Genomic DNA, 19,844 nt, shown 5'->3' with positions numbered 1-19,844 from the left:
GTTTGGTTGTGCAAATATCTCTCATCTAATAGAAGGGATCTTAGTTCCTCACCCTGAAGCTTTGTCAGCTGGGGAATTGAAATTTGCAATATACTCATTCACTGGGGGAACAAGTTTGGTTTCTTGGAGGGGAAGAATGGAAAATAGTAAAATAAAAGACTATGACCTAGCAATGCCCCTGGCTAACCTTGTGCAAGGAGCAGGGATAATATCAAAGCAAAGACTTGCATGGCTTTCCTGTCCCACATGTGCAGAGAAACTGCTGCTCAGGCTCTGTGCCATCTGAGTGGGGAACAGGAGTTTAGTATTTAAAACTGGGGTTAAAATGGGAGTTCATTAAGTTATTAATAAAAAACCCCGGAAAAATTCAAAGAGGAGCTTGTCACAGCATTGCACAGGTATTTCTTGGATTCCACAATCATTGCTTTGACTGTTACAAGCAGGGTCACTGTTATGTGGTAGGAGCAGGGGAAATACTTCACACTGAGAGCCAAGGAGGCTTTCCAGACCTCCCTCTGTCTCATCCAAAAATAGACCAAAGACTCACAGCTCCAGAGCAAGGAGTCATGGCCCATTTGCAGACCTGGGCCACGGGGGTTTGCTGTCTCTGCTTGCACAGCTGTCTGAGCACTGGAGAGAAGGAGAGACCAGAAGCAAGTAAGGCAGCACTAGAGAGAAAAAGCCATGAAGTGCAGAGCTCCATTAGGGAAAATGTTTCTCTCTCTGGACTCTTCAACTTATATTAAGCTGCTACATTTGGAGTTGAATAGGAGGCAGATAACACATTTGAGGACCATAAAGTGAGTGGACTGAATGTGTGTAAAAGTTGTAATAAGCTCACTTTCCATCTGTAAGAAAACCCAATTTAAAGTCAATAGTTCCTCTAGCCACATGCATGGTTTCACTTCTGGAGATGATCATGACCTGTATTTTAATTTGCCCTTTTATTTGTTTCTGGTCACTGATCCATGGAGGATGCTTGCTGCACCATATTTTGGCAGGATTTGGAGTGTGTGCGTGGAAAGCAGAACTGGTAAAATGCTATTTATAATTGATCAGCGTGATGTGTATGGGGTTTTTTGGCAGCCAGGGTGGCTGATTGCAGCCTCCACTGCCAAAAGACCCAGGCATGGAGACCACCTGACAAAATATTAGTTTGGGGTTTGGTTTTTCCTAGATGGAGTGAATTTAATCCAGCTTTTTATTAGAAGTTCTGCCTAATTTGCAAGGTGACATTTTTGGGTGGCTTACAAGAAAGTTGAGACCTACTGATTCCCACTGGTGTGACCACTGCCAGCAGATGTGACTGACTACCTTTGTGGCTGTGTCTGGGGTGCTTTTCTTTGCTGATCACTGCAAGGGGAACCATCCAGCATGTCAACAATTATCAGCCTCACCTCCTTTAACAAGTTATTGTCCCTTTGTGTCTGTAAATGTGCCTCAGTGCCCTCTGGAAAAGGCCTAAGGAGACATCCAGCAGGAGGGAGATGTTTAAGACCCTCTATACCCTAACCCATATGGGTGGGATGTGTTTTCCCCTTCACAGTTTTGCTTAACAACCTGCATGGAACATAAAGAAACAAGCAAAGGGCTGTTTCTAAGGACAAATCCTATTTGTGATAGACAATAACATGCATATGTGGTCAGGTAAGCATGCAAACTGCTTCCCCAAGGTGGCATTAATTTCAAGCCTTTGCAAGCTCAAAATTGCCTGGGGCTGTGTTGGTGGTGATGCTGGCTCCACCTCTGCCAGGGATGCCACTGTTCCCATGGCAACTCACCATCTCCCATTTTAATCTTCCCTTTCCCTTCCATTAAGCAAGATAATTCCCAGACACAGAGTGAGGAAGCAGTGTCCAGGTGTGGTACAATTTGCATTAACACTTGTTTAAGAGGAGGTTGCCATTGGATGCTTGCCACTGCAGGCTGTTCCAACCTCCACCACCTGACCCCTTACCTCACACAGAGGAGGTTTCCAGCCCACCCAGCACTGCAGGGTATCATGAGAAAAATCAGGACTGTGAAGTTTATGCACATTCAGGCCCTGGAAAAGGCAGTGTCCATGATCTATCAAGTTTGTACCAACTCTATCTGCTCTTCAGAATCTTTCTGTTTCTGGCTAAGATACTACACAGCAGTTATGGCTGCACAGTGAGCCACCAGACCCAAAGCATATGATCCCTGAGGCAAATCCCCATTTCCCAGGATGCAGTGACCCACCAGCAAGACAAGACAGCCCTTCCTCACCCTGATGTTGGAGGTGGCAAGAAGTAAATTTGTACTCTTAGTTTTGGATAGCAGATAGAAACATGGATGAATAGAACCCCAAATTTAGAGGCCCCTTGCAATCCCTTAACATTCTATGATTCTATGTTTATTTTAAAAGTCAGGTGACAGTCAGTATGGCACTTGACAACTCTGTGCAGTTTCCTTTGCATTTCTGCAGCACTTTTTCTGTTGAGAGATGCTTGCAGGAGAAGGTCAAGTTAGGACAGAAACAGTCCAACAGTCTTACTTCTGCCAGGTCCTTTCTTGACTGCAACCACTGCTTCAAATGACGCAGCTGTGTGCTCTGCTTTCCCCTGCAGTTGGCCATGGGCAGAGCGAGGGTGATCGGATGGTTGTCTCAGATTTCCACGTCTTCATCAGGGACAGCTTGCAGCACATTGATCTCATGAAGAAAGAGCACCCCAGACTACCTGTTCTCATCCTGGGGCATTCCATGGTAAGCACCATCCCCTACCCCTCCCAGCAGCACAGGACATGTGTCATAGTCTGGTGATACTCATGGGGATGGCAGGAAATAACTCATTCCACAGCAGCAAAACAAAACTACAAAGAACCTTCCCTTCAACTTCATTCGCTGATTGATTTGCCAGCATGCTACAGCCCTGAGATTTGCCTTGAGTAAAGACAGTCCTTAACTTTTCTACCCCCACCATGGCCCTAATTAGCCACTTGCCACGAGAAGCCTGTTTTTTAACATGACCATTCATTCCTGTGCTTATGTGGTAAGTCTCACCAGCTCCCTGCAGCATCGAGTTTCCCCTTTCATTTTAACCAGTAACCAGGAGGTTAAGCCCTCCAAGGCTTTGTAAGCAGCATGGGGATGAAGCATGAAAATACCCCGTAGCCTTATTCTGTTAAACAACCTAACAGGAAAATGTACCAGGGATTAAGGCTGCAAAAACAAAGGCACTGATTTGGTGAACAGATCTGAAGCCTGATTCTGACAGCACGGGCCAAATCCCTTTATTCAAGCTAACAGTATTCCCACTGATGTCATTGATCTGCCCTCCCTGCCTTCCCCGAGGAGAGGAAAATGAATAAGTACTTTGGGATTCAGTCCATGCTCAGATAAGTAAGTGTTCTGGCATAAGAAGGCATGGCATGCTCTGAAGGGCTCCCTTGCTCCAAAGCCACTGTGTAACAAGGAGCAATTTCCCAGTGAGGTCTTTGAAATCCTTCTCGTTGCTGCTCCATTTAACAAGCCCCTGGCTCTCCAGAAGTGTGGAAGTTCACCAAATATTTCCCTTGGCAACTAATCCTCTGCAAAGTTTCCCCAGCAAGCCCCCCGGCTCCCTTCCCTCTGCGCCCCTAGCCACCAGCCCGTCCTCATGCGGGATGGCTCAGCCTGCCTCTCATTTAGCTCCAGACCAGGGGCTGGGTGTTTGCTGCCAGCCCTGGGCACAGCACTGCGGGGCTGGAGGGGCTGGGGACACTGGGGAGGAGCATATTTAATTCCCATTAATTAGTGAAGATTTTCACGTGCCTGTGGCAGCGTTGCTGTTGCCCAGGTTACCGGTGACACAGCACGGAGCAAGCGCGGCTTCACCGCATCTTCTCCGTGAAGCACCAAGTCTGTCAGGCTGATAAACCTCCACTAATTTTTCAAGTCCCACCTGAACTACCACTTCAGACATTTTCTTCTTCTCAGTCCTTTAAAGTAAGGAGGACACAAGGCATCCCAGGGAGCTCATGGGCGTTGCATGGAAAGTTGAGTTCAGTGTGATGTGAGGGTTTATAGCATGAGAACAGAAACCAGATCTCTTCTCCCCCACAAAAACCAGACACTTCCAGTGCTTCTACTCCCCCAGCCTTCCTTGCTGACCACACTGCACTCTCAGTGGGGCAGAAGTAATTGCTTGCTTGGACTAAACCTCATCCAGTAACAGGATTACTATACAAACAAGATGTTGGCACCTGTATTAAGCTGTGGGCTGTTATTTTGCATTGCAGGGGGGAGCCATCTCCATTCTGACAGCTAGTGAGCGACCCAGTGAGTTTTCAGGCATGCTGTTAATCTCTCCTTTAGTGGTAGCCAGCCCAGAAGTCGCTACTCCCATCAAGGTAAGAGCAAACCCGTGTTGCAATGGCCACCTTTCTCTTCTGCAAAAGGAAAAGTGTTCAGACCTCTGGCCTTGAAATGCAAAACCTTGCAAAATCTGTGCCACCCAGATGCTAGTCAATACTTTTCTTCTAAGTGCCTCCCCCACAGTTCCACCTACTTTTCAGAAGGGAAGCAAATCCTGAACCTGTCCAGAAAAACCTATTTAAGCAAGAGTTGGGTACCGGTGGTAGCAGACTGTGCTTTCTTCACCTCAGCCCGTGGCAGCCCACACAATGCTGTCCTTTCCCTTCCTCTCCTACAGCTTTCTTCCTGACTCATGCAGACTCTGGTATAGTTGCAACACAGGCTGCTGGCTAAGTCAGGCCAGGGTTATTTTTGGCATTTGGGGGATGACCAATTTCTGAACAGAACTAGAGCTCCTCAGTCTCAGAAAGCCTTTATGAGCCTCAAAAGAGGCTTCCAGCTAAAGCATCACTGCCCACCTGCATCCCATTTGGCTTGGTACCATAACTGGTTCTTGTCCAGACCACCTATTTTGATTTGCATTTAGGCTTTATTCCCCCTCCCATTTAATTCTCTCCTCCTTTTTGCATTCTAAAAAGAATAAACAACAATCCTAAAACAAGCTGGAAGCAAAGGGAAGGAGCAGCTAAACCAGTACAAAGAACAGAGCCTTTCATTCCCACAGGACTCCTTCCTTTATCTTCTCTCCTTAGACACTTCTCCTAGGGCTAGCTTCTTGTTTTAATTTACTTCTAAGCTATTTCTCCTTTTTTTTATTCTTCTGTGAGAAAGGAGACAGATTGCCTCAGCTCTCAGTAAAATCCTGTCCCAATTTCTGCTGTAGCCAAAGCCATCTAGGGACCTCACAAATCATTACAAGCACCGAAGGGTGCTTTCTAATCACCTGTTTTACACTGAAAAAAAATGCATTAAGACCTCTAGCCTTAGAGATGCAGGACCCTGCTGAGATCTTCACCAACTGGATGCCAGTCAATATTTTCCTTCTATGTGCTTTCTCATAGTCCTACCTAATTTTAAGAGAAGAAGTGAATCCTGAAGTCATCCAGCCCAAGTAAACTTATTTAAATAGGAGCCAGAGTACCAAAGTCTGGTTTTAGGAGGCCGGTTACTGATTCTTCATGGGTGAGGCTACATCTGGCATAAGTGTCCTGTGAGCACCAGTGCACCTGCTTTTTCTTACCTGGGAGATTGAAAAAGAGTAATAATGAAGAAAAAATAATAAACAGTCTGAATATGAGAGAGACTGTTAGCCTTTTCTTTCCAATCAAGGGAAATAGAGAAAGATTGCTAGGATTTTGCTAGATGCTAAACCCTTTCTAAAACAAGGACTCACCAGTTCTGTGGGAACTAGCATTACTGTAGTCTGGTTTGTTGCAGAACTGTACCAGATGTTGCTTTATTTTCCTGTAAGAAATAAATGCAATGATGCATCACTTAGGTAGGAAATCCTATTCTCTAACTGACGTATTTTGGAGGTTTTTAGATGGTCTCATTCCTAGAAAGTCTCTCACATGCAATATTACAAGAGCACAGTCAGTTTCTTTTTCTTTCAAATCTTTTGTTGCATCTCAAAACTGATAAAAAATTAATTAATCCTGAAATAGCTCTGTTCTGTCACACTCAGTTGAAATCATTTCAGGAGTTGAAAAGGTATTTGCAAGAGGAAGGATTGAAAACAAGCAGAGTATCCCTGCATAAGCCACATTTTCCCATAAAGCTGTGTGTTTTTTTTTCCTCTGAGAGTCAAAATACATTTCATGGTGATTGTGCTTCTGAGGAACAAAGGCTTAGTTTTCCCTTGGAACTGGTACGACTTCTCAGCCCTGGGCCATTTCCCAAGGACCATTGCATTCATCCCTTTGCTGGGGAAGTTTCCAGCTGAGCAAGAATTTACCTTGGCCTGAACAAATGAGGGCTCAAGACAACAATAACAGAGAGCCAGATGACACACAGGGTCCTTCAGACCCTCTTAGAAATACCTTCCCTGGCTGCTGAGCCAGCCCTGGCAGCAGCAGAGGCACAGCATGTTCGCAGGAGGATCAAATGCTGCTCTTTGTAGAAACAATTTCACCAGTGCCCTATAAATCCTGTGTCCTGAGGGAAGCATCCAGTTGCAAATCCAGTAGAGTGAGAGGGATCTTGCTGCCTTCCCCTTTTTCTTCTCAACTGACCTGGACAAAATTCAGCTCTGAATCTTTGCAGTTTCAAAGGCTGCAGAGACAGGAGTCACATATGCTGGCAAAGGGCAGAGCAGGGGTGAAAGAGCATCCCCTATTACATTTCTGCCACTGAATGCTTTGAAATCAGGTGGGCAGGACAACCCCTTAGGAAATATTCCCTGGAGTTTAATCCTGTACTGACCCTCAGCTATTGTTTAAGGATTCACTACACAATATTCTCTCTTTACCTTTTGTGTTTTCCATTTCGCCTCTTGCTGATCTATTGCTTTCTAACCAGACTGGGCATCACTTTGCTCACTGTCTTTCAGCCTGAATCTGCACCCAGTAACACTGCAAAGGATTTTTCCTAAGATGTAATCAAAGTGGAAGAATTTATAGTAATTTTTGTTGTTGTTGCTTTATTCCTTTATTCTGTTCAGTTTGGCAGAGATGACAGCAGGTTCAGAGTCCATAATCCTGCCTAGGGTACATGGAGGTGCATAGCTTAAATTGCCACTGCCTGGAGTTAACATGAAATGAGGAAAACCCCATTCCTTCTTGGATCATCATAAACTCACACCTGCCTTGTTGTGGAGTAAAAACAAACTTTGCTGACACAATGTCATAGCCAGGGAGGGGCTCAGGATACTGGCAGGCAGTGACAATGGTTCCTACTCATGTCTACCCCAAGATAGACACGTGTTCCCAAACCTGCTGTGAGTCTTTACTGCTCTTCACTCCTCAATGACTTTGACTTCAACCTTGTGTTACTCCTCTAATATCATAATTAATCTGTCATGTGTCATCTGTGATCTGAAGTGCTGGGGAGTGCTTCAGAAATTATTAGGTGTCTGCAGAAACAGAGGGCACAGGGGGCAGCCTACTTCCAAGTGTTAGCTGTGAACACCACAGGGCCATAAACCAGACCAATGAACACTAATTGTGTATTTTCTGACTTAAGCAGTGATCACTTAATTAAAGGAAGCTATCAAAGATCAGAGCAGAACTCTGATATTGTAGTGCTATTGAAATGAAAGATGTTACCCTTTCTTCTACCAGCAGTTTCCAGCCTGGGCTGCTCAATGCTTTTGTGTGTGGTTCCCAGGAGACGTGTGAGCAATGGATTCCCTTAGCCAATGCATGCACACTTGGCTGTTGTTTATTTACAGGTTCCCTGGAGAATAGGCTTATCAAAACGAGTGCAGCCTAGGCAACTGCTGCAGTGGCACCCAACATCCCTTATGCACTGAGCCTGAGATCAGGGCTGTGGCAGCAAGGAAAGGGCAATAAAACACCAAAACCCAGCCCTCTAAGAGCTGAAAATTACCTTTTCCTATCAAAGTACTTAACTGAGCCCTTTCAGAAATTAACTTAAGAATGAGGAAAAGCCAGAGTACAATGAAGTTGTGCTGCTACATGTGGATGGACAGCTGACGGCATTTCAGTCTAGCACACCCACTCCCTGCTCCCAGGAGCAGTTTAAACACTTTCCTCGTTAGGAGAAATGTTTCAAATATAGGACAGATCTTTCTCCAGAGATAGCTGACAATTCTCAACTGTTTAACTCCTGTGCTGATTTCCATCAGCTCAGGATTTGGGTCTCTATGCTCCCTCTCTTCCTCTAACTGGCTCTCTGACCACTTCCTTTCCTCTCCCACAGGTTTTTGCAGCAAAAGTGCTCAACTTTGTGCTCCCAAACCTATCACTGGGGTCGATAGATCCAAATGCAATTTCCCGAAACAAGAAAGAGGTGAGAACCTTAATTCCATTTTAACTCACTGTATAGTTGGTATCTTGTCCCAGTCCTGCCATTTTTCTTTTAGAAAAACCCACAAGTGTTTTGCTAAATCAGGAGGGCAAAAATCTGTGCTGGTGTAGAAAGGTGACATATCTCTGAAGCCAGTGGAGCTGACTGCTCACAGAAGACTGTGCTAAACCAGCTGCTCCTCCCTGGGGTGTGCTTTGCACCCACAGCTGCTCTGGGTACCAGACATGACAGAGAGCTACAGGTACAGGGGGAAGCACGTGGGAGCCATGTCTCTATCTCTGCTGCACCACCACCACTCATTACAGCAGCAAAACCCAGCTCAGGTAGCAAGCACGCTGCTAAAGTCAACTCTTCCACCCCTGCTCTTTGCAGTGAAATCATGCAAAACCCTACAATCCTAGGGAATTTGTTTTCCTGCTTCCAAACCAGGAGCACATAGTGCAAAATGCATTCAAGCAGAGGACAAGAACACGCTTGAACCAAAGAACTTCTTCTAAGGTCTCCTGGATCACACTCTGACTCTGCTACAGCCTTTCCAAACAAATTATATATCCATGCTGCACCCAAGAACAATACCTCAAGGAGCTGTAATTGAAGCAGCTGTTGTAACAACACAGCTCCAGCCTCACCACTGTGAATGTGCATGGAACTGTGCTGGGGTTGAGTTTTTATAGTGCCACAATAGCCTGGGACTGGTCTCCCACTCCCACTCACTCCTGGTAATAACTGTGTCAGCCTGTTCATGCCATCACGGCACAAACAGGTGCAGTTGCAACTGCTGCAACATCACCTAAAGAGGGTTTTTCCTTCTCACCATTGTGGGAAGAGTGAAAAGAGATGGAAACCATAAGTGAATAAAGGTGCTTAAGCTAGACCTGGAACTTGGTGCATTTCAGAAAGCACCATTTTTTTCTTGAATTATAGAAAATGGCACTCAAGGGTGTCTCAAGAGCTTTGCTGGTCACTCGTTCCTGTGCTCCCACACCAGCTCACATCTCACTGACAGATGCTGTAATTTTCCCTGCTGTTCATGCAATGGTTCCTACTTTAACTAGGAATTAATAAATTGCCTTTGTCTTTGGTCGAGGAGGCAGCTTGACCAGCATTAGGACTGAAGCTGAAGGGAACAGGGGCAAAGACAGTGCCAGCATCTGTGGAAGTGCAGTGCATTTGGCCTCGGCATATCCCACATCTTTGACTCACCTATTCAGAAAACTGGAAAGCAAAGAGTTTCCCAGAATAGCCTCAAGGCTCAGGGTTGCTTCTTGGCACTGCCAGAGGGGTTTTTGTTCCAATGAGTTTCAGTTCACTTATCCTTGAATAGAGCATAAGATTTCACTGTGTTGGAGGTGGAAAGATCCAAGGAGCTGAGGAAAAGAAGACAGGACTAGTGTGGAGTGAGATCATGTGCATCCACTGATGCACCATGTGACATATGCTCCAAAGTACCATATGAAGCTGCACAAAATATATGCTTGGGAAGAAGACTGACTCCAATCTAGCTGTAAAAACCTGTTCTTAATTGTATTCAGCTGCTATAACTCACGGTATATAATTCAGAGAAAAGGTTTAAATTAGACAATCAATTCACTAAAATGACACAGAGGAAAGTTTTAACATCTACATTTGTACTTAGAGGATAAAAGCAATCAGTGCTCTGGAGGAGGAGAGGAATTGGAGAGCTTTATTCCCTGCCTGAAGAGTGAGCATCTGTGACATGTGGGTCTTCACCTGCTTCTGCACCGATTTGTTATGTGACACCTGAACTCTGCTGAAGGTGTTTTAAATTTAAAACATTTAAGGATGTTTTAAATACACCTCCAAGAGCTGGATCCTCTGCTGGAAGATGCAACTGCTGCACTTGATCGTTTTGTAGGAGAAAAGTGATGATGTAGGGACATCCTGAATAATAATAATACATTTAGGAAAATATTATTAGTAAAGTAGGAAAGTCAGAGAGCTCCTGAAATTGGCACACAGTATTGACTGAGTTGTGGTGATGTTAAGAATCACCACAGCAACCACTGGACATACTTTATAATAATTGCTATTGTATTGTCTTTCTAACCACATACTTGCTGCTGCTTCATCTGTTCTGTGATGCTTCAAGTCTCTAAAGCTTCCTTGGAGCAGTGTTTTGGTCTGCCTTTTCCCTTTCCATGGAGCAAGGGAGAGCCTTTTGCAGTGGATAAAGGTGTAGGTCTGCTTCATTAGAGCCTGCCCATAATGGAGATGCCTTCCAAATGAGACACCCTGTGTGCTGTGCTGCCTTCTCACCTACACATGAGCACACAGCTGATGGGTAGAGCAGCTGTGGGTAGTGATGTAACTTTCCTGACCCCCTTCAAACACCAGGATTTGATGGTCCAGGCACTTACTGAAAACAAGATAGCATTTTGGTCCTCTTCCTGCCTCTAAGCACACTCCACCCTCCTTCTGGATTCAAGACACTCAAATTTAAAGCACACAATGTGCTGGAAACATCCATTATTTATATGTTATATGTACTCTCCTGCCAGACCAGCTTTCTATTCACTAGAAATATTTTTGGGACAACATCCAAGAATTTCCTAGTGACTTTGTGTTCCCAGAAAGCTGTCTTCAGGCTGTGGGGACTGAAATACAGAATGATATAGAGATGTTTGTTTGATGTTTGCTGTACCAGAGGGAAAAAAAGAGAGCAAGAAGCAATCTTAAAAATCAGTCCCTATTATTCCAAGGAGGAATGGCATCACAGTGACAGGAACTTCTTTGCCCCAGTAATCTTTGTTAGCTGCTGTTGACTTAGTGGAATGGTCCCCCTGACTTAAGCCTTGTTCCTGCCAAGTCCACATAGGATGGGCTGCAATAGGAGATGCAGACCTCTAAAGAGGTCAATGTGATGCAGCAACCTGATGGTTGCTTCTGTCTTGGAATTACATAAATATAAAAACAGCTGTTGTGAGAGACCCTGGAGACCTTTGCCTGACAGTGTCTGGAAGCAGTCACAGGCTCTCCTGGGATCACCTTCTGTTCTTGCCCCCTATCTCAGAGCTTGGTGCAGCAACAACAGTTTTGGGCTTGCAGGGTTTGCAGATTGTAGCCTGCAAAATATAAAGCCCATTCCCTGTCTTTCCTCCTTCCCCAGAGAGCTGCTGCTTGGCACTCACCCCATGCACTGAACATTAACTCTGACAAGGATTCCTGTGCACTGATACAATACTGCCCCTGAAGTCCTGATCATTTTGGGTTGGCAATTTAGATTTGGTCTTTTTTTTTTTTTTTCTCCTGCCATCAACTACACAAAAATATTTGTTGGCTGCTAAGTAGCTAAAAAATCCCCATTCTTTCAGAGAAGAGAAAGAAAGAGACCCTTCATGTCATTCTTGTAGCATTTATGGGGCTGGGGTGGGGCCAGCTCACATGAATTCATCAACACTGTTTTACTCCATGGGAAGGGACCCTCTGTAAATCCATCCACCCATCCCTCCTGAATCCCTACTGCAAAATCTCTTACTTATTACATTCAATTTAAAAAACCCAAACAAACCCATCAAACTAAAAAATAATCAAACCCAGTCATATCAAAACTCTGATGCTTTAGCACAGCACTGTGACATAGGTCCAGATTAGGCTGAAGCTAGTTTCTAAGTAGCCAATGCAACACAATGGTTTTGCTCAAAAAGCTGATGAAAGTCACCGTGTTTGGCTGAGCATATCAGGGTGGACCCAGCTGCCAACACGAGAGTGAGCTGCACCTCACCATGTGCTTGGTGTTCTGAAATCAAAGCTGAGTTTTTCCATGAGCACATTCACAAGGGAACAATTTACTCTAGACACAGGCAGCTTCTTGCCCTGTTTGAAAGACTTTGGAGGGCAGAGAAGGTACAGCTGAACAGTGCAGGGGATGAAAGATGCAGATGGAGCTTTCTGCACCAACAAGCTGGCTGGGCACTGGGATGGTCCATGTGGAGCCAGAAGGACTGTGAGCTGTTCAGTCTCTTCTTCCCAGGGCTGTTAGCAGGAGCAGAGGATGTTTACCATGCCTCAGTGTCCTAACCACAGTCTCATCTTTGCAGTTGCCTCTTACAAGCAGTTTTCCAGACCCTCAGCAAGCACATAATTCTTTGAAAGGGAGATACCATGTGTAATATCCTAATATGATGAGCTCTGATGATTACCTTTGTCTCCCTGCCAAAAATTACCCCTCACTTCAGAGCAGGCATAATCTTGCACAGAGACCAAAATACAACAATAGCCTTAATCAAATCCTAGAAACATCCACCACTTCCAAGGATCCCTAAGTGAGTTCTATGACAACTAGAATTTTTCAGTCCAACTCCAACTCAAAGTGGAGTGGCTGTACAGCTGTCCTCCCTGGACATCCTCAGTACTGTGGGCTGGGTCTGAATGGTGTAAGCCACTAATAGTCCCACATTTCCCCCAGACCTTTCTTTTGCTGCATGTAGAAATAGGAACCATGAATTAAAGCAGTGGGAGATTGTAGGGACTGGAAGTAAGAAAGTAATGGGGAAAGAATTGTGAGCATCAGGTTGCCTCACTGCCACCTCCATTTCCAGTGCTTTGTGCTCCAGCACATTTGAGATGACAACAGGAGAAACTGGCTTCCAACCTTCTGGCAAGTGAATGCATCCAGGTGGGAAAGCCCCACCATGTTCTGCCACCCTGAGAATCTCATCTCATCTCACAGGGAATTGAAGACAGACTCCACCTCAAAACCTTTCTGTCCTACATTGCCTGCCTGTGCTACACCTACCCTACACATGGCTACGTGTCCTTGGGTGGCCTGTTGGGTCACCTCCTACCCATGGTCCCCTCAGGGCAGGCACAGGCAGAAGCAAAAGGACCTCAAGTTAATGCCAGGGTAGAATTTGAACAGACCCCACTGCCTGTGAGGAGAGGAGGAGTCGGTTTTCAGCTAACCTATAAATAACCATCATTTCTATAAACATCTGCCAGGGTTGGGAGAAACTGGAGGCTGTGCCAGAGACCAGCCCATAATCAAAGCATTCTGGCAAATATTGCGATAGTGGGGTCTGTGTGGGCCGTCTCCACATACAGTATACAAATATTTACTGTAGATTTGCCTGCTGCAGTAACTACTCCTTCCTAGCAACTTTCTCTACCAGCTCTTGAGCATTTTTATCCTTCACAATCTGGCTGAGCAAGTCTTTGACAACTTTTTTTTTGCCTACCACCTAATACCATCATTTGCTGCCTTGTCTGTCATGCTTTGCAGCCAGAGATGAGCCTTTGGCTTTGCAGTCACCACTGTCAGTTGTCTGGAGGTTTTGGTCATGATCACCACCCCCGGACAGGGAAAGAGAACATTTGAGCCCTCAGCAGAGAGAATATTGGCCTGGAGAACATCAGCTTTCAAACAACACAGTCTGAAGAACCCTCTGTAGAAGAGATATCACATTGGAATGACAGAAGGGCACAGCAGAGGAGAAAAATGCAGGCAGGTGCCCCTGTGGGAATGGTCTTTGTCCAACACTGGTTGTTTCCCTGCAGGAGCTCCTGTCAAAGAGCTCTGGCTTGAATATTTTCTAGTGGTGTAAGAGAGAAACATGCAGCAAAGAGTATGTCAGGTTGTGTGAGCAGTGCTGGTAAGCCACAGTACCTCGACCTTGACTTGCTGGCCGGATGTCCTGAGAGAGCAGGGAATGACTGTGCAAGGCAAGGGAAGACTCCTCACTGCCTGGCCGATCTGCTTTTTCGTCTATGCATGAAATATTGCTAATCTTAAATTACCTCTTTCTCCCTGCCAGATGGAGTCTTACACATCTGATCCCTTGGTCTACCACGGTGGCATGAAGGTCTCCTTCGTCATCCAGCTGATGAATGCCATTGCCAGAATCGAGCGAGCCCTGCCCAAGCTGACTCTGCCCATCCTGGTGCTACACGGCTCTTCCGACAAGCTCTGCGATATCAGGGGCTCTTATTTCCTGATGGACACAGTGCAGAGTCAGGACAAAACGCTCAAGGTCATCTTGCTTTCCTGATTGTTAGGAGATTGTGCTGTCAGGGTTGGCCTGAGCATGAGTGACTGTGAGGGGTGGGAGCCTGCTGACCTCCGGAGAGCTGGAGGCAAGGAGAGCTGGTGGATGGGTGAGGCTGGGCAGGTGACAGCCCCTTTCAAAGGGAGGTAGCCCAAGCTCAGCCCTCCCTGGGCTCAATGTGGTGGCCTTTCACCAGCTACAGCCAGGCTGGGGACAGGGGATGGTGGGTGATCTGCAGGTCTGCCCCTGGAGGGTGTCCTGGACATTCTACTTGGTGTAGAAGTAGAGCAAGTCTCATAGGCAGGTAAAGCGTTGACCCAAAAAGCTCTTCTGAACAATGCCAACTGTGTGAGCACCAGCCTTACCTCATGTCCCAGCGTGTAAAGGTGCAGGAAGGTCTCTCCAAAATGCTGGACAACAAAAGCCATTTCACATCTGCTCATTTCAAGAGAACCACAGCTGATTAACCAATTGTTAGCACATGAATAAACCTGAAAGAAAAGGGAGGGAGACCAAGGGAAAGCTTTTGTCATCAGAAAAATAAATGGATAGTCTGAGCATAAAAGGAGTAAAATTGCACAAGGCATGATGGGAACATCCCCCATTGTCCTTTACATTCCAAGGGCATGATAAGTATTTCCTCCTCCTTAGTGGAATGGGGCTGGGACATGCATTATGTTCCTAAAGGGCAGCAGGGTGCTCTGGTACCCACAGATGTCAGGCAGTAATGCCAACACCTTCCTGCTTGTTGAGGGCCAGCACCACCAGTGGCATCTCCTTGATTTCATAACCTGCTACATCTTGGGAAAAAATGGACAAGTTGTGGGCAGGAGGTGTTGGACCTGTGGGTGTTGATGAGAGGGGACTGAAGGCTGTTTTGTTCATGCAGATTTATTTTTTCTGTGCTAATCTCTAATTCTCTGTGGTTACAGGTGTATGAAGAAGCCTATCATGCCCTCCACAAAGAGCTGCCTGAGGTCTCTACCTCTGTCTTCACAGAAATACTGACATGGATTGGCCAGAAGGTCTCAGCAGCTGGGGAAACCAGCCATACTTAAGAGCAATTGCATTTGCAGCTCTTACTGGGGTTTTCTAGGAATATATGTTTTTCTTACTAGAAATCTCTTGGGAAAAGATCTAACATGGAGGGATTATTGGAATATTTTATCACACACAGTTTAAGGGAGGGTGGGGGGAGATGCACAGGGTGGGGAATTATTTGCTGATGTAAACGGCCACTGCCCTAATCTGGAGAAGAGTTGATGTCTGTGGGATGCACCTCAACCACCAAATTTTCTCCACGGCTTCTCCTTCTCTGTTTTTGCTGTGGTGACTGGGGTGTGTTTATACTGCAATAATTATTGGTATGTAAAAGAAATCAGTATCTTCCACTTCATGGTTTTGATGCCAGGTGCGTCCCTTGTCCCCACCATCCAGCACCTTAAAAACCCTGCTCCTTGAGAGGAGAGCACTAACGAAGGTGCTGGGTGATGAGGAGAGGCTAAAGATGGAGTTGACAGCTCCCTGAAGGTGAAAGGCTGATTTTCAAGACCAGACCCTTTTGGATACTACCTTTTAAGCAGACCAGGCCAGGGGATAGAGATGCCTTCCCCACCACCCTGCACATCCTCTGCGAGTTTGCACTTGGGGAAAGCATGTTGAACAGTGCTTTGATTTTCATCATTTGAGCAGGATCCCAGAGGGAAGAGCAGGAATGTGGAATCAAACCCACTTAGCACATTCAATTCCCCTGCTTTTCCCCATGTCAAACCCCATCTTCTCTGCAAGATTAACTGTTCTGTAAATATCCTTAGGGACAAGGTTCCTTCCTTCCTTCCTTCCTTCCTTCCTTCCTTCCTTCCTTCCTTCCTTCCTTCCTTCCTTCCTTCCTTCCTTCCTTCCTTTTTTCTTTTTAACTCTCCCTTTTTTTCCTTTTGGAATTAATCATTTGTGCTACTGAAACTGAAAAAGCAAAGTCAAAGTTATAAGAGAATATAGTAATATAATATATTATATAGAAGTGGCTGGAGGCTGGGAAAGAAATGGGAGGAGAGTAAAGAAGGAGTTAATCATTCCTTCTCTTGGCAAGAAACAGTGTTGTCCTACCAGGATCCGGTCCTTTCACCATAACTTTACAGTCATAATCTGTTGTTTTCCTTCATCAGTTGGAAAATGTCCTGAAAATAATGCTAGAGAGAAGTGCAGAGCATCTGGTGGGTGGGGAGTAGCAGTGGGTGTCCTCATGGTCCACTGGTTTAGCAGGAGACCCACAGCACGAGCAGAGATCCTGTCCAAGCCCATCCCAGGCTCCTCCCAGTCAGCACTGGGGCCGGGCACTGAGGGGCTGAGCTCAGCCCTTCAGGACATGTGGGAGCTGAAGGCAGAGTGAGGAGTGGGATCCCCCATCCATCCAACCTCTGCCTTGCTCTGCTGGGGCATCCACAGACCCTGCTGTACAAGCTGCTGTGGAGGAGCCTTGGACAGGGCCTGTGGTACAAGTAAGCCAAATTCTTGAGATGCCTGAGTCTCTGCTAGCAGCAGGGAGAGAGGAAAGAGTTTAGACCCTGGATGAGAGCAGAGACATTGTACTGACACAGTAAAAGCTGCACAGTGATGACAGAGTGGCTGTGCACACCGATTTGTCTAGTGAGATGGCCCTCAGCATGAATATACTTCTTGGCACTATCCAAAGGGAAGGGGTTCAACCTGCACCTCTCCCTCTGGTTTTGCAAGAAGAGAATGCAAATGTCGCACTATGAGAGAGTGGGATGTCTCCTCCAGTGACAAACCAGCCCCTACTGCCTTCCCTGGCAGCAGCAAGAAGCACTGCTGTGCCTTGAGCTGCTGTCCCCAGGGCTGGATCCCTCCTTTGACACTCAGGAGGGTCACCCACCTCTTCTCCCTTTGGAAGCAGTTCTAGCAAGGTTCAGGAAAGGGACCTCTGTGCAATAACAGTCAGAATCAGGGCTCAGTCCCATTCAGTCCCAGCAGCATGGATGGATGAAAGATGTGTGGATGCAGGTTGTATCCTTGTAGTCGCCCTAAGGGGCCCAAGTCAGGGAAGCTCTTTTATACAGGTTGATCCAGGCACTTTGGCATTTGTAATTTTTTGCCTCTAAAGAGAGGAAGGAGCTGTAGTTCTCCCAGCAACGTTAGCTTTTAATTGAAATATTATTCCAGTGCAATGGGCTGTTCTCAGCAGCCCCTCCAAAACCTCTGGTGACACTTACTCTGGGAAACAGCAATGAGCAGGTCACCTGCTTTCCATCTTCCAGCAGCCTGTCTTGAGGCAACTTGTGTTGCCTGAGCAAGCTCCCTCCTGGCCAGATGCTGCTAGAGAAAGATAGCAAGAAGAGAGACACTACAGCAGTGATAAATCTCACCTGCTTCTTCAGCTGGAAGGGGAAACAAGTGGGTGTGATCCAGAGGTGACAGACGTTGCGGGGGTAGTAGCAAGATGATGATTTAAGGATAGGATTTTTGAAAGCACTTTTCTTGAGGAAGTCAGGAGGAGTAAATCAATGCCCACAATTTTTACATCCCTTCTAAAGTGACAAGCACTTTGCGGGAGTGGAGAGGGAAGTGACCCTTCAGCAGAAAGGTCAGAGCCCGTCTGCTCCCTCCAACCTGGCTTCAGGCAGAGGAACGTCCCTTGTCAGTGCCTTTGCTAAAATGTGTCCTTTCACCCAAGAAACATCTGCAGCTGAACAGAAATAAAAGCAAACAAATTACATTGATCTGGGGAAGACTTCTCTTTCAGTCTATAGCTGAACTCAGCAGTGGCACATGGCCTGGGGAGGCTGTTTGGGAAAAGGTTTACAAACAAAACCTACAAACAACAGCAACAACAACAACAACAACAACAACAAAAAAAAAAGCCAAATGATCCCAAAGCCATGGCACAGCAGCAGGTATTGCCACCCTCAGCCAGTTTTCTGAAGAGTTACCTTCTGAGGCAATGAACACAGGGAAACCAATCCAGAAGAAGCTGGGCCCTGCCTGCGCTGACCCCACAGACCCCTGGGCTGGCTGCTGAGCAGAGGGGCCACAGCTCCTTGGCAGGTGGGAAATGAGTGCAAGGGAAGGAGCCAGGAACAAATCAGCCCGGGCCAGGTGAGGCACCGATCCGCACATTCCAGCTCTCTCACTGCTGCTGATCCCTTGCCCTGCCTGTAAGCTCCTTTATACTGACCTAGTTAGGTTTCACCGAGCCCCGGAGGAATTCTTCCTTGGCTGACCAGATTAGCAATGAGCAGAGCAGCTGCTGAGGGAAATGTAATTACACTCTATTTCCAGCTGGCAGGTACCACTTGCAGGGAGCAGAGCCAGCCTTACGAATGTTGCTGTGCAGAGCTGCACCAGTCTGCTCTGCCTTGGAGAACAGGTGGCACTCGTGACTGAGCAATAGCAACGTGTAACTACTGTATATATCACCACCTGTAGCACTGAGAGGCCACTTCCCACTGCCTAACCCATCATGTTTTCTATTTAGCCTGTCCTTTTTATACCACTCACCTTAGCACACTGCCAGCACAAACCCGTTGGGATCACATTTCCTTTTACAAGTAATTGTCTCTCTTGTTCTGTTGTGTTCCAGTTCAATAAAATACATTATATATATATATATATACATATATAAAAACATATATACATACACATGTATTTTCAGTGGAAAAACCATATACAAGTTTAGGATTCTTAAAGGAATACAATGTATATTGCAACTAATAATAAAGTTATGTTTTCTGAACAGAGTGTGTCTGAGGGTGTCACTGGTGACCATTCCAAAGTGCTTCCCACACCCCAGACTAAACAACAGTGTGGAGCTGTTGGAGGATACACAGTAAAAGGCAAACTCAGCCTGCTTCAACACCTAGTTCCCATGCTTTTAGAAGTCCATTAAAATGTGATCTTGGTCCTGAACTAAACCCAATTCCAACAGGAAGCATCTGCACTGTGGTCAGGAGTAACTGCTGATTCAATTTTGATCCCAGCTGTGACTGCAGATCAGGCTGGGGAGTGGCTCTGATGCTCTCAGCTCCCAGGCAGTGCCCAGATGCTGTAAGAGCTTCAAGGTCCATCCAGAGCTAGGGTTGGTGCTGTCAGAGTGCCCCACACTGCAGAACTGTCCCCCTGCCCAGAGAGTGGGGTTGGGCAAAGAGCAGCCTCAAGGTCCTCTCCTGCTCTCCTCTCCATGCACATTTTAGGACAAGTCACTTGTTGGTAAGGGCTCCCCAGGCACTCACACTCCAAGCCCCGTGATGACTGCTGCAGCAGGGGACAGTCAGGACAGTCTGCTGTCCTGTCTCATGCCAGCCCTCTGGCCAGAGCCATTAGCAGCACCAGACCCAACCTGCAACCTTTATCAGCTCATTTCATCCTCCTTATGCCTCAAGTCACTAAATCAAGAGAATAGTATTTCCCTTCTGCAGTCCTGTGCAGGCTCTGTGTCTGATCAAGCCCAGCTCACCAGATCAGAAGCTCTGGCCAAGGGCTTTGATGCCCATCAACACAAACAACAGAGCTGGGGCTTTTCACCA

General features: G+C 46.3%; 1 protein-coding gene across 2 annotated transcripts in view; it reads left to right on the top strand.

Annotated features, from left to right (window-relative positions):
- Positions 1 to 19,054, top strand: part of MGLL (monoglyceride lipase) — a 104,198-nt gene extending 85,144 nt beyond the window's left edge. For both annotated transcript variants that reach the window (XM_021532144.4, XM_021532152.4), the window contains 5 exons: positions 2,589 to 2,725; positions 4,240 to 4,350; positions 8,195 to 8,284; positions 14,074 to 14,289; positions 15,237 to 19,054. In XM_021532144.4, coding sequence (XP_021387819.1) covers positions 2,589 to 2,725; positions 4,240 to 4,350; positions 8,195 to 8,284; positions 14,074 to 14,289; positions 15,237 to 15,362 — 680 coding nt within the window. In that variant the 3' untranslated portion in view covers positions 15,363 to 19,054. The remainder of the gene's footprint in view (positions 1 to 2,588; positions 2,726 to 4,239; positions 4,351 to 8,194; positions 8,285 to 14,073; positions 14,290 to 15,236) is intronic.
- The last annotated feature ends 790 nt before the right edge of the window (positions 19,055 to 19,844 follow it).

Source organism: Lonchura striata, chromosome 12 (assembly GCF_050655825.1).
Source record: "Lonchura striata isolate lonStrDom1 chromosome 12, ASM5065582v1, whole genome shotgun sequence".
Taxonomy (NCBI): Eukaryota; Metazoa; Chordata; class Aves; order Passeriformes; family Estrildidae; genus Lonchura; species Lonchura striata.
This window is presented reverse-complemented; position numbering and strand designations above follow the sequence as displayed.